Here is a 17,833-nt window from a genome sequence, read left to right on the forward strand (position 1 = left end):
TATGTTTTTTTCGATGACGGCCGATAAAAAACGACAGTGTTACCCCTTATGTTTTTTTTGATAAAAAACGACAGTGTTACCCCTTATGTTTTTTTTTATGACGGCCGATAAAAAACGACAGTGTTACCCCTTATATTTCTTTTGATAAAAAACGACAGTGTTACCCCTTATGTTTTTTTTGATGACGGCCGATAAAAAACGACAGTGTTACCCCTTATGTTTTTTTTGATAAAAAACTACAGTGTTACCCCTTATGTTTTTTTTGATAAAAAACGACAGTGTTGCCCCTTATGTTTTTTTTTATGACGGCCGATAAAAAACGACAGTGTTACCCCTTATGTTTTTTTTGATAAAAAACGACAGTGTTACCCCTTATGTTTTTTTTGATGACGGCCGATAAAAAACGACAGTGTTACCCCTTATGTTTTTTTTGATGACGGCCGACAAAAAACGACAGTGTTACCCCTTATGTTTTTTTTGATAAAAAACGACAGTGTTACCCCTTATGTTTTTTTTGATGACGGCCGATAAAAAACGACAGTGTTACCCCTTATGTTTTTTTTGATGACGGCCGACAAAAAACGACAGTGTTACCCCTTATGTTTTTTTTGATGACGGCCGATAAAAAACGACAGTGTTACCCCTTATGTTTTTTTTGATGACGGCCGATAAAAAACGACAGTGTTACCCCTTATGTTTTTTTTGATAAAAAACGACAGTGTTACCCCTTATGTTTTTTTTTATGACGGCCGATAAAAAACGACAGTGTTACCCCTTATGTTTTTTTTGATGACGGCCGATAAAAAACGACAGTGTTACCCCTTATGTTTTTTTTGATGACGGCCGATAAAAAACGACAGTGTTACCCCTTATGTTTTTTTGGATAAAAAACGACAGTGTTACCCCTTATGTTTTTTTTGATGACGGCCGATAAAAAACGACAGTGTTACCCCCTATGTTTTTTTTGATAAAAAACGACAGTGTTACCCCTTATGTTTTTTTTGATGACGGCCGATAAAAAACGACAGTGTTACCCCTTATGTTTTTTTTTATGACGGCCGATAAAAAACGACAGTGTTACCCCTTATGTTTTTTTTGATGACGGCCGATAAAAAACGACAGTGTTACCCCTTATGTTTTTTTGGATAAAAAACGACAGTGTTACCCCTTATGTTTTTTTTGATGACGGCCGATAAAAAACGACAGTGTTACCCCTTATGTTTTTTTTGATAAAAAACGACAGTGTTACCCCTTATGTTTTTTTTGATGACGGCCGATAAAAAACGACAGTGTTACCCCTTATGTTTTTTTTGATAAAAAACGACAGTGTTACCCCTTATGTTTTTTTTGATGACGGCCGACAAAAAACGACAGTGTTACCCCTTATGTTTTTTTTGATAAAAAACGACAGTGTTACCCCTTATGTTTTTTTTGATGACGGCCGATAAAAACGACAGTGTTACCCCTTATGTTTTTTTTGATAAAAAACGACAGTGTTACCCCTTATGTTTTTTTTGATGACGGCCGATAAAAAACGACAGTGTTACCCCTTATGTTTTTTTTGATGACGGCCGATAAAAAACGACAGTGTTACCCCTTATGTTTTTTTGGATAAAAAACGACAGTGTTACCCCTTATGTTTTTTTTGATGACGGCCGATAAAAAACGACAGTGTTACCCCTTATGTTTTTTTTGATAAAAAACGACAGTGTTACCCCTTATGTTTTTTTTGATGACGGCCGATAAAAACGACAGTGTTACCCCTTATGTTTTTTTTGATAAAAAACGACAGTGTTACCCTTTATGTTTTTTTTGATGACGGCCGACAAAAAACGACAGTGTTACCCCTTATGTTTTTTTTGATAAAAAACGACAGTGTTACCCCTTATGTTTTTTTTGATGACGGCCGATAAAAAACGACAGTGTTACCCCTTATGTTTTTTTTGATAAAAAACGACAGTGTTACCCCTTATGTTTTTTTGGATGACAGCCGATAAAAAACGACAGTGTTACCCCTTATGTTTTTTTTGATGACGGCCGATAAAAAACGGCAGTGTTACCCCATATGTTTTTTTTGATAAAAAACGACAGTGTTACCCCTTATGTTTTTTTTGATGACGGCCGATAAAAAACGACAGTGTTACCCCTTATGTTTTTTTTTATGACGGCCGATAAAAAACGACAGTGTTACCCCTTATGTTTTTTTTGATAAAAAACAACAGTGTTACCCCTTATTTTTTTTTTGATGACGGCCGATAAAAAACGACAGTGTCACCCCTTATGTTTTTTTTGATAAAAAACGACAGTGTTACCCCTTATGTTTTTTTTGATGACGGCCGATAAAAAACGACAGTGTTACCCCTTATGTTTTTTTTGATGACGGCCGATAAAAAACGACAGTGTTGCCCCTTATGTTTTTTTTGATAAAAAACGACAGTGTTACCCCTTATGTTTTTTTTGATGACGGCCGATAAAAAACGACAGTGTTACCCCTTATGTTTTTTTTGATAAAAAACGACAGTGTTACCCCTTATGTTTTTTTTGATGACGGCCGATAAAAAACGACAGTGTTACCCCTTATGTTTTTTTTTATGACGGCCGATAAAAAACGACAGTGTTACCCCTTATGTTTTTTTTGATGACGGCCGATAAAAAACGACAGTGTTACCCCTTATGTTTTTTTGGATAAAAAACGACAGTGTTACCCCTTATGTTTTTTTTGATGACGGCCGATAAAAAACGACAGTGTTACCCCTTATGTTTTTTTTGATAAAAAACGACAGTGTTACCCCTTATGTTTTTTTTGATGACGGCCGATAAAAAACGACAGTGTTACCCCTTATGTTTTTTTTGATAAAAAACGACAGTGTTACCCTTTATGTTTTTTTTGATGACGGCCGACAAAAAACGACAGTGTTACCCCTTATGTTTTTTTGATAAAAAACGACAGTGTTACCCCTTATGTTTTTTTTGATGACGGCCGATAAAAAACGACAGTGTTACCCCTTATGTTTTTTTTATATAAAAAACGACAGTGTTACCCCTTATGTTTTTTTGGATGACAGCCGATAAAAAACGACAGTGTTACCCCTTATGTTTTTTTTGATGACGGCCGATAAAAAACGGCAGTGTTACCCCGTATGTTTTTTTTGATAAAAAACGACAGTGTTACCCCTCATGTTTTTTTTGATGACGGCCGATAAAAAACGACAGTGTTACCCCTTATGTTTTTTTTTATGACGGCCGATAAAAAACGACAGTGTTACCCCTTATGTTTTTTTTGATAAAAAACAACAGTGTTACCCCTTATTTTTTTTTTGATGACGGCCGATAAAAAACGACAGTGTTACCCCTTATGTTTTTTTGATAAAAAACGACAGCGTTACCCCTTATGTTTTTTTTGATGACGGCCGATAAAAAACGACAGTGTTACCCCTTATGTTTTTTTTTATGACGGCCGATAAAAAACGGCAGTGTTACCCCGTATGTTTTTTTTGATAAAAAACGACAGTGTTACCCCTTATGTTTTTTTTGATGACGGCCGATAAAAAACGACAGTGTTACCCCTTATGTTTTTTTTTATGACGGCCGATAAAAAACGACAGTGTTACCCCTTATGTTTTTTTTGATAAAAAACAACAGTGTTACCCCTTATTTTTTTTTTGATGACGGCCGATAAAAAACGACAGTGTCACCCCTTATGTTTTTTTTGATAAAAAACGACAGTGTTACCCCTTATGTTTTTTTTGATGACGGCCGATAAAAAACGACAGTGTTACCCCTTATGTTTTTTTGATAAAAAACGACAGTGTTACCCCTTATGTTTTTTTTTATGACGGCCGATAAAAAACGACAGTGTTACCCCTTATATTTCTTTTGATAAAAAACGACAGTGTTACCCCTTATGTTTTTTTTGATGACGGCCGATAAAAAACGACAGTGTTACCCTTTATGTTTTTTTTGATAAAAAACGACAGTGTTACCCCTTATGTTTTTTTTGATAAAAAACGACAGTGTTACCCCTTATGTTTTTTTTGATAAAAAACGACAGTGTTGCCCCTTATGTTTTTTTTTATGACGGCCGATAAAAAACGACAGTGTTACCCCTTATGTTTTTTTTGATAAAAAACGACAGTGTTACCCCTTATGTTTTTTTTGATGACGGCCGATAAAAAACGACAGTGTTACCCCTTACGTTTTTTTTGATGACGGCCGATAAAAAACGACAGTGTTACCCCTTATGTTTTTTTTGATAAAAAAAGACAGTGTTACCCCTTATGTTTTTTTTGATGACGGCCGATAAAAAACGACAGTGTTACCCCTTATGTTTTTTTTGATGACGGCCGACAAAAAACGACAGTGTTACCCCTTATGTTTTTTTTGATAAAAAACGACAGTGTTGCCCCTTATGTTTTTTTTGATGACGGCCGATAAAAAACGACAGTGTTACCCCTTATGCTTTTTTTGATAAAAAACGACAGTGTTACCCCTTATGTTTTTTTTGATGACGGCCGATAAAAAACGACAGTGTTACCCCTTATGTTTTTTTGATGACGGCCGATAAAAAACGACAGTGTTACCCCTTATGTTTTTTTGGATAAAAAACGACAGTGTTACCCCTTATGTTTTTTTTGATGACGGCCGATAAAAAACGACAGTGTTACCCCTTATGTTTTTTTTGATAAAAAACGACAGTGTTACCCCTTATGTTTTTTTTGATGACGGCCGATAAAAAACGACAGTGTTACCCCTTATGTTTTTTTTGATAAAAAACGACAGTGTTACCCCTTATGTTTTTTTTGATGACGGCCGATAAAAAACGACAGTGTTACCCCTTATGTTTTTTTTGATAAAAAACGACAGTGTTACCCCTTATGTTTTTTTTGATGACGGCCGATAAAAAACGGCAGTGTTACCCCGTATGTTTTTTTTGATAAAAAACGACAGTGTTACCCCTTATGTTTTTTTTGATGACGGCCGATAAAAAACGACAGTGTTACCCCTTATGTTTTTTTTTATGACGGCCGATAAAAAACGACAGTGTTACCCCTTATGTTTTTTTTGATGACGGCCGATAAAAAACGACAGTGTTACCCCTTATGTTTTTTTTGATAAAAAACGACAGTGTTACCCCTTATGTTTTTTTTGATGACGGCCGATAAAAAACGACAGTGTTACCCCTTATGTTTTTTTTGATAAAAAACGACAGTGTTACCCCTTATGTTTTTTTTTATGACGGCCGATAAAAAACGACAGTGTTACCCCTTATATTTCTTTTGATAAAAAACGACAGTGTTACCCCTTATGTTTTTTTTGATGACGGCCGATAAAAAACGACAGTGTTACCCCTTATGTTTTTTTTGATAAAAAACGACAGTGTTACCCCTTATGTTTTTTTTGAGAAAAAACGACAGTGTTACCCCTTATGTTTTTTTTGATAAAAAACGACAGTGTTGCCCCTTATGTTTTTTTTTATGACGGCCGATAAAAAACGACAGTGTTACCCCTTATGTTTTTTTTTATGACGGCCGATAAAAAACGACAGTGTTACCCCTTACGTTTTTTTTGATGACGGCCGATAAAAAACGACAGTGTTACCCCTTATGTTTTTTTTGATAAAAAAAGACAGTGTTACCCCTTATGTTTTTTTTGATGACGGCCGATAAAAAACGACAGTGTTACCCCTTATGTTTTTTTTGATGACGGCCGACAAAAAACGACAGTGTTACCCCTTATGTTTTTTTTGATAAAAAACGACAGTGTTACCCCTTATGTTTTTTTTGATGACGGCCGATAAAAAACGACAGTGTTACCCCTTATGTTTTTTTTTATAAAAAACTACTGTGTTACCCCTTATGTTTTTTTTGATGACGGCTGATAAAAAACGACAGTGTTACCCCTTATGTTTTTTTGATGACGGCCGATAAAAAACGACAGTGTTACCCCTTATGTTTTTTTTGATAAAAAACGACAGTGTTACCCCTTATGTTTTTTTTGATGACGGCCGATAAAAAACGACAGTGTTACCCCTTATGTTTTTTTTGATGACGGCCGATAAAAAACGACAGTGTTACCCCTTATGTTTTTTTGATGACGGCCGATAAAAACGACAGTGTTACCCCTTATGTTTTTTTTGATAAAAAACGACAGTGTTACCCCTTATGTTTTTTTGATGACGACCGATAAAAAACGACAGTGTTACCCCTTATGTTTTTTTTTATGACGGCCGATAATAAACGACAGTGTCACATCTTATTTTTTTTTTGATGATGGCCGATAAAAAACGACAGTGTTACCCCTTATGTTTTTTTTGATAAAAAACGACAGTGTTACCCCTTATGTTTTTTTTGATGACGGCCGATAAAAAACGACAGTGTTACCCCTTATGTTTTTTTTTATGACGGCCGATAAAAAACGACAGTGTTACCCCTTATGTTTTTTTTGATGACGGCCGATAAAAAACGACAGTGTTACCCCTTATGTTTTTTTTGATAAAAAACGACAGTGTTACCCCTTATGTTTTTTTTGATGACGGCCGATAAAAAACGACAGTGTTACCCCTTATGTTTTTTTTGATGACGGCCGATAAATAACGACAGTGTCACCCCTTATGTTTTTTTTGATAAAAAACGACAGTGTTACCCCTTATGTTTTTTTTGATGACGGCCGATAAAAAACGACAGTGTTACCCCTTATGTTTTTTTTGATGACGGCCGACAAAAAACGACAGTGTTACCCCTTATGTTTTTTTTGATGACGGCCGATAAAAAACGACAGTGTTACCCCTTATGTTTTTTTTGATAAAAAACGACAGTGTTACCCCTTATGTTTTTTTTGATGACGGCCGATAAAAAACGACAGTGTTACCCCTTATGTTTTTTTTTATGACGGCCGATAAAAAACGACAGTGTTACCCCTTATGTTTTTTTTGATGACGGCCGATAAAAAACGACAGTGTTACCCCTTATGTTTTTTTTGATAAAAAACGACAGTGTTACCCCTTATGTTTTTTTTGATGACGGCCGATAAAAAACGACAGTGTTACCCCTTATGTTTTTTTTGATGACGGCCGATAAAAAACGACAGTGTTACCCCTTATGTTTTTTTGGATAAAAAACGACAGTGTTACCCCTTATGTTTTTTTTGATGACGGCCGATAAAAAACGACAGTGTTACCCCTTATGTTTTTTTGGATAAAAAACGACAGTGTTACCCCTTATGTTTTTTTTGATGACGGCCGATAAAAAACGACAGTGTTACCCCTTATGTTTTTTTTGATAAAAAACGACAGTGTTACCCCTTATGTTTTTTTTGATAAAAAACGACAGTGTTACCCCTTATGTTTTTTTTTATGACGGCCGACAAAAAACGACAGTGTTACCCCTTATGTTTTTTTTGATAAAAAACGACAGTGTTACCCCTTATGTTTTTTTTGATGACGGCCGATAAAAAAAGACAGTGTTACCCCTTATGTTTTTTTTTATGACGGCCGATAAAAAACGACAGTGTTACCCCTTATGTTTTTTTTGATGACGGCCGATAAAAAACGACAGTGTTACCCCTTATGTTTTTTTGATAAAAAACAACAGTGTTACCCCTTATTTTTTTTTTGATGACGGCCGATAAAAAACGACAGTGTCACCCCTTATGTTTTTTTTGATAAAAAACGACAGTGTTACCCCTTATGTTTTTTTTCGGGACGACCAAAAAATACCGACAGTGTTACCCCTTATGTTTTTTTTCGGGACGACCAAAAAATACAGACAGTGTTACCCCTTATGTTTTTTTTGATGACGGCCGATAAAAAACGACAGTGTTACCCCTTATGTTTTTTTTTATGACGGCCGATAAAAAACGACAGTGTTACCCCTTATGTTTTTTTTGATGACGGCCGATAAAAAACGACAGTGTTACCCCTTATGTTTTTTTTGATAAAAAACGACAGTGTTACCCCTTATGTTTTTTTTGATGACGGCCGATAAAAAACGACAGTGTTACCCCTTATGTTTTTTTTTATGACGGCCGATAAAAAACGACAGTGTTACCCCTTATGTTTTTTTTTATGACGGCCGATAAAAAACGACAGTGTTACCCCTTATGTTTTTTTTGATAAAAAACGACAGTGTTACCCCTTATGTTTTTTTTGATGACGGCCGACAAAAAACGACAGTGTTACCCCTTATGTTTTTTTTGATAAAAAACGACAGTGTTACCCCTTATGTTTTTTTTGATGACGGCCGATAAAAAACGACAGTGTTACCCCTTATGTTTTTTTTGATAAAAAACGACAGTGTTACCCCTTATGTTTTTTTGGATGACGGCCGATAAAAAACGACAGTGTTACCCCTTATGTTTTTTTTGATGACGGCCGATAAAAAACGGCAGTGTTACCCCGTATGTTTTTTTTGATAAAAAACGACAGTGTTACCCCTTATGTTTTTTTTGATGACGGCCGATAAAAAACGACAGTGTTACCCCTTATGTTTTTTTTTATGACGGCCGATAAAAAACGACAGTGTTACCCCTTATGTTTTTTTTGATAAAAAACAACAGTGTTACCCCTTATTTTTTTTTTGATGACGGCCGATAAAAAACGACAGTGTCACCCCTTATGTTTTTTTATATAAAAAACGACAGTGTTACCCCTTATGTTTTTTTTTATGACGGCCGATAAAAAACGACAGTGTTACCCCTTATATTTCTTTTGATAAAAAACGACAGTGTTACCCCTTATGTTTTTTTTGATGACGGCCGATAAAAAACGACAGTGTTACCCCTTATGTTTTTTTTGATAAAAAACGACAGTGTTACCCCTTATGTTTTTTTTGAGAAAAAACGACAGTGTTACCCCTTATGTTTTTTTTGATAAAAAACGACAGTGTTGCCCCTTATGTTTTTTTTTATGACGGCCGATAAAAAACGACAGTGTTACCCCTTATGTTTTTTTTGATAAAAAACGACAGTGTTACCCCTTATGTTTTTTTTGATGACGGCCGATAAAAAACGACAGTGTTACCCCTTACGTTTTTTTGATGACGGCCGATAAAAAACGACAGTGTTACCCCTTATGTTTTTTTGATAAAAAAAGACAGTGTTACCCCTTATGTTTTTTTTGATGACGGCCGATAAAAAACGACAGTGTTACCCCTTATGTTTTTTTTGATGACGGCCGACAAAAAACGACAGTGTTACCCCTTATGTTTTTTTTGATAAAAAACGACAGTGTTACCCCTTATGTTTTTTTGATGACGGCCGATAAAAAACGACAGTGTTACCCCTTATGTTTTTTTTGATGACGGCCGATAAAAAACGACAGTGTTACCCCTTATGTTTTTTTTGATGACGGCCGATAAAAAACGACAGTGTTACCCCTTATGTTTTTTTTGATAAAAAACGACAGTGTTACCCCTTATGTTTTTTTTGATGACGGCCGATAAAAAACGACAGTGTTACCCCTTATGTTTTTTTTGATGACGGCCGATAAAAAACGACAGTGTTACCCCTTATGTTTTTTTTGATGACGGCCGATAAAAAACGACAGTGTTACCCCTTATGTTTTTTTTGATAAAAAACGACAGTGTTACCCCTTATGTTTTTTTTGATGACGGCCGATAAAAAACGACAGTGTTACCCCTTATGTTTTTTTTGATGACGGCCGATAAAAAACGACAGTGTTACCCCTTATGTTTTTTTTGATAAAAAACGACAGTGTTACCCCTTATGTTTTTTTTTGATGACGGCCGATAAAAAACGACAGTGTTACCCCTTATGTTTTTTTTGATAAAAAACAACAGTGTTACCCCTTATTTTTTTTTTGATGACGGCCGATAAAAAACGACAGTGTTACCCCTTATGTTTTTTTTGATAAAAAACGACAGTGTTACCCCTTATGTTTTTTTCGATGACGGCCGATAAAAAACGACAGTGTTACCCCTTATGTTTTTTTTGATAAAAAACGACAGTGTTACCCCTTATGTTTTTTTTTATGACGGCCGATAAAAAACGACAGTGTTACCCCTTATATTTCTTTTGATAAAAAACGACAGTGTTACCCCTTATGTTTTTTTTGATGACGGCCGATAAAAAACGACATTGTTACCCCTTATGTTTTTTTTGATAAAAAACTACAGTGTTACCCCTTATGTTTTTTTTGATAAAAAACGACAGTGTTGCCCCTTATGTTTTTTTTTATGACGGCCGATAAAAAACGACAGTGTTACCCCTTATGTTTTTTTTGATAAAAAACGACAGTGTTACCCCTTATGTTTTTTTTGATGACGGCCGATAAAAAACGACAGTGTTACCCCTTATGTTTTTTTTGATGACGGCCGACAAAAAACGACAGTGTTACCCCTTATGTTTTTTTTGATGACGGCCGACAAAAAACGACAGTGTTACCCCTTATGTTTTTTTTGATAAAAAACGACAGTGTTACCCCTTATGTTTTTTTTGATGACGGCCGATAAAAAACGACAGTGTTACCCCTTATGTTTTTTTTGATGACGGCCGACAAAAAACGACAGTGTTACCCCTTATGTTTTTTTTGATGACGGCCGATAAAAAACGACAGTGTTACCCCTTATGTTTTTTTTGATGACGGCCGATAAAAAACGACAGTGTTACCCCTTATGTTTTTTTTGATAAAAAACGACAGTGTTACCCCTTATGTTTATTTTGATGACGGCCGATAAAAAACGACAGTGTTACCCCTTATGTTTTTTTTGATGACGGCCGATAAAAAACGACAGTGTTACCCCTTATGTTTTTTTGGATAAAAAACGACAGTGTTACCCCTTATGTTTGGCTGGCGTGACCGCGCTTCCCCTTAATGTTGATAGCGTGACCGCAGTCACTCCGGTGTGACCGCGGCCCCGGCTTTGGTGGGTTCTCTGCTCCCTCTGCGTTCGGTCACGGTTCAGATTTCAGAGCGCTGCACGGTTCTAACCGGGGCCTGTGCGAGAGTCGTATGATTACATACGTGGTTACGTTACTGAAATAGCGCATGATTTGAGTGAGATATAGAAGGTGGGGCGTTACAGCGTGTTTATATTATATATTCTTCAGTTGCCATTTTCCCATTACTTCCCCGAATGATAATTCCTCATAGTAGTTTTGCAATTCTATAAAATTCCTTCGAGCCGGAGTTGAACCAGCGACCTAAGGATGTCAGACTTTTTCCACTACAGTCCTCCGCTCTACCAACTGAGCTATCGAAGGCATGGACGTAGAAGGTAATTTAGAGAATTTCTCGTAAATATTTTGGCAACTACATTATTATTATTAACTAACTTTCTCTGACACCATATTTGCCATTTCTTCTAAATCCGTGGTCACGGATAAGTGGTCACGGATTTAAAGGATTATCAATGGGGAAAGAAATGGCAAATACCATATCAAAGAAAATCTATCTCTCAATTACTTGTTAACATCATGCCTTCGATAGCTCAGTTGGTAGAGCGGAGGACTGTAGTGGAAAGAGTCTGAAATCCTTAGGTCGCTGGTTCAACTCCGGCTCGAAGGAATTTTATAAAAGTGCAAGACTACTATGAGGAACTATCATTTGGTGCTGAAATGGCAAATATGGCGTCTTGTACGCTTAGCTCCTTCAGTTGTAATAACTAATACGGATTTATTAATTTCAAGGTCTCTTTTAATTAGGGGAAATGCAAATGAGCAACCCGAGTTTCAGCCTGTTAAACCATTTCCCTTGGGATTAATGATGACATCTGGATAATCTGCGTCATCACAGCAAATCAACTAAATTAATACTGCTGATTATGTAAACAGGAAAACAATGTCATGACATTGGCTATATGTTTATGCAATATCTACTTCTGCCAGCAGAGGGCAGCGCCGAGTAAAAGGTTTCTCATCTCTCACAGATGAGGTGAAATACCATCAATCAGACTTTTCTCATTTAATTATCCTCCGGACGACATTTAGCGGGCCAAAGGGCATACCGGTATTGTTAGCCTACAAATACATGTATAGTCATTATACATCAGAATAATTGACGTACAATACAGAAAGAGAAGAGAGGAGGTGGAGGGTAAGAGATTAGAGGAAGAAGGGAAACCAATTTATTTTCAACAGTAAGAAGACGCGTTCATGCAAGGTGTGTTTATTAAGAATGTGATATTAACAAGTATACAACAGTTTGATAGAACTCAGATTATCTTTGGATTTGAATGTGATGCTTCATCAAGAGAATCCACAACATGCCAACAACCACAAAGAATATTCATATTATACCAATATCGAGTATATAATAGAGCTTAGCCGTTGTAAGAATAATCACATTATCTAACGCATAACTTCTAAACCAACCAGATTAATATTCGTTGATCGTCTGCGGGTTACAAGAGAGATTACAATAGAATCCAGATAGAAAGATAGAAAAGGGTTCTGATGGAATCGCTGTTTCAGGCTCAGACCTCCACCCACTCACAGTGACCACAACCGCATGATCCACGGTTATGTCACGACTCCTCCCCTTCTGATTGGCTGACCGACTGGTGCAACTATACAGACGGCGTGAGCATAATAAACATGTCCCATGGCGCATTCAAAAGGGTTATGTTAGTAACTTATCAAGGGATAGTTAGGATTGGATTATAGGTTGGAGATGGTTAAGTTTAAGTGTTGGTTACAGATGGTTATGTTCAGGCATTCGGTTAAATATGGTTAAGTGTAGGCATGAAGTTGTAGATGGGTTACGTTGAGGTATCTTAGTTATGTTACATTAAGGGTTTGGTGTCGGTTAGAATCTTGGGAAAGCAGTGCATCATGGGAAGGTCGTCTGTATAGTTGCGTCTCCTGGTGGAGGTGTAGCCAGGTGTAGGTGTAGCCAGGTGTTGCTGATGGAGCAGGACTCATTCAGGAAATAGAGAGAAGCATTTCAACCACAGGTGAACTAAACATTTGTTAATCAAATTGGAATGCAAATCAAACATCGCCCGTCAATACGCTGGTGATTCTAGTGTCCGTGTTCCACCACTGTTTAACCCAAATGAGTTCTAAGGTTTAAGACCCATTTGGGTTTCCAATCATATTGTACAAAACGTTATATTAACAGCTACGCAAGCAGTATGGCAGACTGGTATGACCGTAGCCCGTGGTGACAGCTTGTAGAGGGGGTTTCTTATACCGTTCTCCCAGTGAAACATCTCTCCATTTACATTTCTCTGGACACTCTGACCGCTTCAGCGCTTACTCTGAGCCCGAGCCAAAACTGGACAATAAAAAGTCGCTCTTGGCACATTTGGTCTCTTTGATGTGAGGACAGTTTTAAATCCTCCCTTGCTCCTCATCTGTCATAAGCCTTTTTTCCCTCCGTCCGCCCTCTCTTCGTCATCACCCCCGCCCCTTGTCAGCCCCCCCCCCCCCCCCCCCCCCCCTGCCCGAAGAACAAAATGGATGGCCGTGCCTCTCCCTCTCAAACCCCCAGAGACTGAAGTGGAAATGGTGTCTGGTTGTTGGCTCTGCCTCTGTGACGGTGCTCCTCTGGCTGCTGAGGAGGTGGAGGCGGAGGTGGAGGTGGAGGCGGAGGTGGAGGTGGAGGTGGAGGCGGAGGTGCTCTCAAGGTTCTGGGGATTCTCCGTCTAACAGGGGTTCACAAGGCGCAGTGATACCGACAGAAGGACATCAAAGGTGTGACGGGTCCAGACCACCCAACCCAGCTCCAGAAGTCACATGGTGTGTTTGTTCCTGTGTGTGTGTGTGAGCGAGTGTGTGTGTGTGTGTGTGTGTGCCTTCTGTGACCCCTCCAGGGAGCTCCTCTCCGGCCACACCCCAGCAGCAGGTCTCCTCGAGGGGGCGGGGGGCGGCGGGTGCTGGGCCTGGCTGTGGGTGGTGGTGGTGGAGGGTTTAAGGGTGGAGCGAGGTGCGGAGCGGGTGGGGGGGCCAGGTCTGGCTGTGGGGGGGAACCACCTTCAGGTTTTCACGTTGACTGGAGAGAAGAGAAGGAGAGCGATCAACAGAGTGCTCTGGGGGTGTGACACCAGAAGTTGGCATTCGACGCAGAACATTTAAACGTATTACATTACAATGAGGAGGTGCCTGGGGACAAAGGCTGCATCAAGCGCCATTGAGGCTAGGAGTCCCAGCATCGGTGTTAAAGGTGACGTATTACACCACCAGGTGTGAGGGTCAATTGCCACTAGAAGCCGTTTTGAGAATCAGTTAGAAGAGGCACATTTTCAAAACGGCTTGTAACGGCTAATCACACTCACACCGGGTGGTATAATATGTCGCCTTTAAAGGCGACAGATTATACCACCAGGTGTGAGTGTGCAGCTCCTGACATATCAGGTGGGCGTGTGCACCTAGATGTGTGCTGGATAGATCAGTCTACCAGCCTGCCCAGTGGACTGTAGCAAACGTTGCTCATCTATCCGTCATACATCTAGGTGGACACGCCCACTGTGATGTCAGAAGCTACACATTTTCTAAAAACGCTTGTAACGGCTAATCACATTCGCACCTGGTGGTATAATATGTCACCTTTAGCAAGCTTCATAATGGAAAACTGGATCTTTCCACCTGGACCCTATTTTCCGCTCATCTTGGGTCTAAGGACTACTGCGGACTACGAGGTACGAGGATGCCCCCTTTAAGAAACTCCTTAAGCCAATCCAAAAGCTCAGCCAATCAGAAGGCGTGTTGGGCTGACTCCACCACTCACTGGCCAGGTTGACGATGCAGGCGATGATGATGAGGGTCCCGCCCACCAGGGAGACCACCGACAGCAGCTTGGCCACGCGGCCCAAACGCACCGCACCGTCCAGGTTACCCTGCTCCAGGCTGTTCCGGGACTGGAGAGCGCGCGCGCACACGCACACACACACACACACACACACACACACACACACACACACACACACACACACACACACACACGGTTAGACTGGCTCTAGACACACACACACAGATTTAGACTGGCTCTACACACACACACACAGTTAGACTGGCTCTAAACACATACACACACACACACACCATCCCGATCGACACGGTGGGGAACCCCAGTCCGTGCGCCAACAGGAAGTGACATCATCATCATCCCCAGACCCACCATGATGGAGTAGACGAAGCCCACGATGTTGATGGGCCAGACGGGGCAGAAGCAGGCCAGCACGCTGAGCAGCATGTAGTCCTTGACCTTTGACCTGTCGATGGGCGGGGCCACGGCGATGCTGGAGTGGCGGGAGAGCGAGGGCCGCGGGGAGAAGGCGGTGTAGCCGACGGAGCTGGCCCGGCTGCCCTTGCGCGTCTTGGCGTGGTGGGGGTGGTGGGAGTAGGAGATGGAGTGCTGCCGGCGGGGGGGCGAGGAGACCACCGGAGACCCCGCCTCACCTGAGACACACGGAGGGGCAGGGAGGGGCCTGAGAGGGGGCGGAGCCTGACCCCTAACACCTTTTGTCGCATTACTCATTTATTACCTAACACCTAGCCTAGCCCTCTCTAACACCTAGCCTACCCCTCTCTGACACCTAGCCTACCCCTCTCTGACACCTAGCCTAGCCCTCTCACACCTAGCCTACCCCTCTCTAACACCTAGCCTACCCCTCTCTAACACCTAGCCTACCCCTCTCTAACACCTAGCCTACCCCTCGCTGACACCTAGCCTACCCCTCTCTAACACCTAGCCTACCCCTCTCTAACACCTAGCCTACCCCTCTCTAACACCTAGCCTACCCCTCGCTGACACCTAGCCCACCCCTCTCTAACACCTAGCCTACCCCTCTCTAACACCTAGCCTACCCCTCGCTGACACCTAGCCTACCCCTCGCTGACACCTAGCCGAGCCCTCTCTGACACCTAGCCTAGCCCTCTCCAACACCTAGCCTACCCCTCGCTGACACCTAGCCTACCCCTCGCTAACACCTAGCCTACCCCTCTCTGACACCTAGCCTAGCCCTCTCTAACACCTAGCCTAGCCCTCTCTGACACCTAGCCTACCCCTCGCTGACACCTAGCCTACCCCTCGCTGACACCTAGCCTACCCCTCGCTGACACCTAGCCTACCCCTCTCTGACACCTAGCCTACCCCTCTCTAACACCTAGCCTACCCCTCTCTGACACCTAGCCTAGCCCTCTGACACCTAAACACAACCATGTCCTACCTGAAAGACTTAACCATCTCTTACCAAACACCTAACCTACGCATCTATAACCTCATTAACTTAACCATCTCATACCAAACACCTAACCTACCCATCTCTAACCTTATAAACATAACCATGTCCTACCTAATTAACTTAACCATCTCTTACCTACCAAACTTAATGATTTCTAAATTAACACCTAAACTTAACCATCCCTAACATAATACCTAAACTAAGCGTTCTTTAACCTAACCATCTGTCAAATAATACGTTAACTTAACAATCTCTTACTTACCTAAACTAACCCATCCTTAACCTCATCATCTCCAACCTAATACCTAAACTTAACCATCTGTAACACCGAAACATAACCATCTCTAATCCAACTCCTAAACTGAACCAACCCTTACCTAATAAACGCAACCATCTCTTTTCTAATAGCTTAACTTAACCTTCTCTAGCCTTATACCTAAGCGTAACCATCTCTTAGACCTAAACATCACCATCTATAGTCTAACACCTCAATTTAAACATCTCGAACACCTAAACTCAAACATCTTTAGCACCTCATCTTGCAGGATGAATCCTGTGAACCACAGCATCAGTCCGTGTTTGACCCAGCTGTCTACGCACTGATTAAAACCGATCGTTAATGCTGACCGGCCAACTGCCCCCCAGCTCAGAACAAACGGATGTAGCACTGCCCTGTGTACAGAACGTACCAATAATACTCCGGCACAGACCGTACCTACTGGATTATAACTTTAAAGCATTCACACTCTAGACTCGTATGCATTGTATGCATGTATACAATGCTTTCCTCCGTTTGAAGAAAAGCATAAAAGCAAGGTCAAGACATGCAGCCTACAGAGATGATTTGCTGTCAGTGAACGCAGCAGATGGGCTGTCTCCGCATCTCCTGTGATCACCGGGGTGAACAGCGTGTAGCGACACGACAAACACAGTGAGATGCTCAACTTCTTAACGACACACACACATACTCTCTCTCACATACACACACTCAGACACACGTGATCTCTCACATACACAAAACGCCCTCTCTCGAACACACACACACACACACACACACACGTGATCTCTCTCACATACGCACACAAACGCCCTCTCTCCAACACACACAACCAGACACGCTTTCTCTCTCACACACATGTTTTTATTTCACTCACACACTGACACACAAAAGCTCCATCTCTTTCTCTCTCACACACAAACACACACACATTGTCTCTTGCATACAAACGTTTGCTTTCACTCACACAAACATGCTCTATCTCTCTCACACACACACTCTCTCATAGTCTCTCTCTCGCACACAGTCTCTCTCTCGCACACAGTCTCTCTCTCGCACACACACACACACACACACACACACACACACACACACACACACACACACACACACACACTACATACGGTTCTCCAGCTTGTCGTTGATGACTATGACCAGCTCTCCGGCGGACGCACTGCGGGGGGGCTCGGGTTTGGCATCTTCCTCCGCGAGCGACTCCTCCGTGTCGGTCGCGTCGCAGGGCACAGCCACCATCGCTCCCGCCGCCAGACAGCCGCGCGCGTCTAACGCCGACGGCTCCTCCTCGCCCGGCCATGCGCTCGGTGGCGGCGGGGCTGGGGGGCTTGTGTCGACGGACATACTGTGACGACCCCGCAGGGACGATGCTCGTGTTCCGGGCGCCTCTGTGATGTGTTCC

The 17,833-nt window shown here is 41.0% G+C and overlaps 1 protein-coding gene and 2 non-coding genes across 3 annotated transcripts; 1 reads left to right on the forward strand and 2 right to left on the reverse strand.

Annotated features, from left to right (window-relative positions):
* Window positions 1-11,129: 11,129 nt before the first annotated feature.
* Window positions 11,130-11,217, reverse strand: trnay-gua (transfer RNA tyrosine (anticodon GUA)). The gene is given in 2 exon segments: window positions 11,130-11,165; window positions 11,181-11,217. It is a non-coding gene; the product is annotated as a tRNA-Tyr (tRNA).
* Window positions 11,218-11,433: 216 nt separating this feature from the next.
* On the forward strand, window positions 11,434-11,521 carry trnay-gua (transfer RNA tyrosine (anticodon GUA)). The gene is given in 2 exon segments: window positions 11,434-11,470; window positions 11,486-11,521. It is a non-coding gene; the product is annotated as a tRNA-Tyr (tRNA).
* Window positions 11,522-13,931: 2,410 nt separating this feature from the next.
* LOC130371712 (trafficking regulator of GLUT4 1-like) lies at window positions 13,932-17,775 on the reverse strand. The gene is made up of 4 exons (XM_056577571.1): window positions 17,541-17,775; window positions 15,074-15,354; window positions 14,684-14,813; window positions 13,932-13,948 (listed from the first exon to the last, which is right to left on the reverse strand). Exons 1-4 carry the CDS (start codon window positions 17,773-17,775, stop codon window positions 13,932-13,934), a joined length of 663 nt encoding a protein of 220 aa, XP_056433546.1.
* Between the last annotated feature and the right edge of the window lie 58 nt (window positions 17,776-17,833).

The sequence above is a fragment of the Gadus chalcogrammus genome, chromosome 18 (genome assembly GCF_026213295.1).
Source record: "Gadus chalcogrammus isolate NIFS_2021 chromosome 18, NIFS_Gcha_1.0, whole genome shotgun sequence".
NCBI classification, from domain to species: Eukaryota; Metazoa; Chordata; class Actinopteri; order Gadiformes; family Gadidae; genus Gadus; species Gadus chalcogrammus.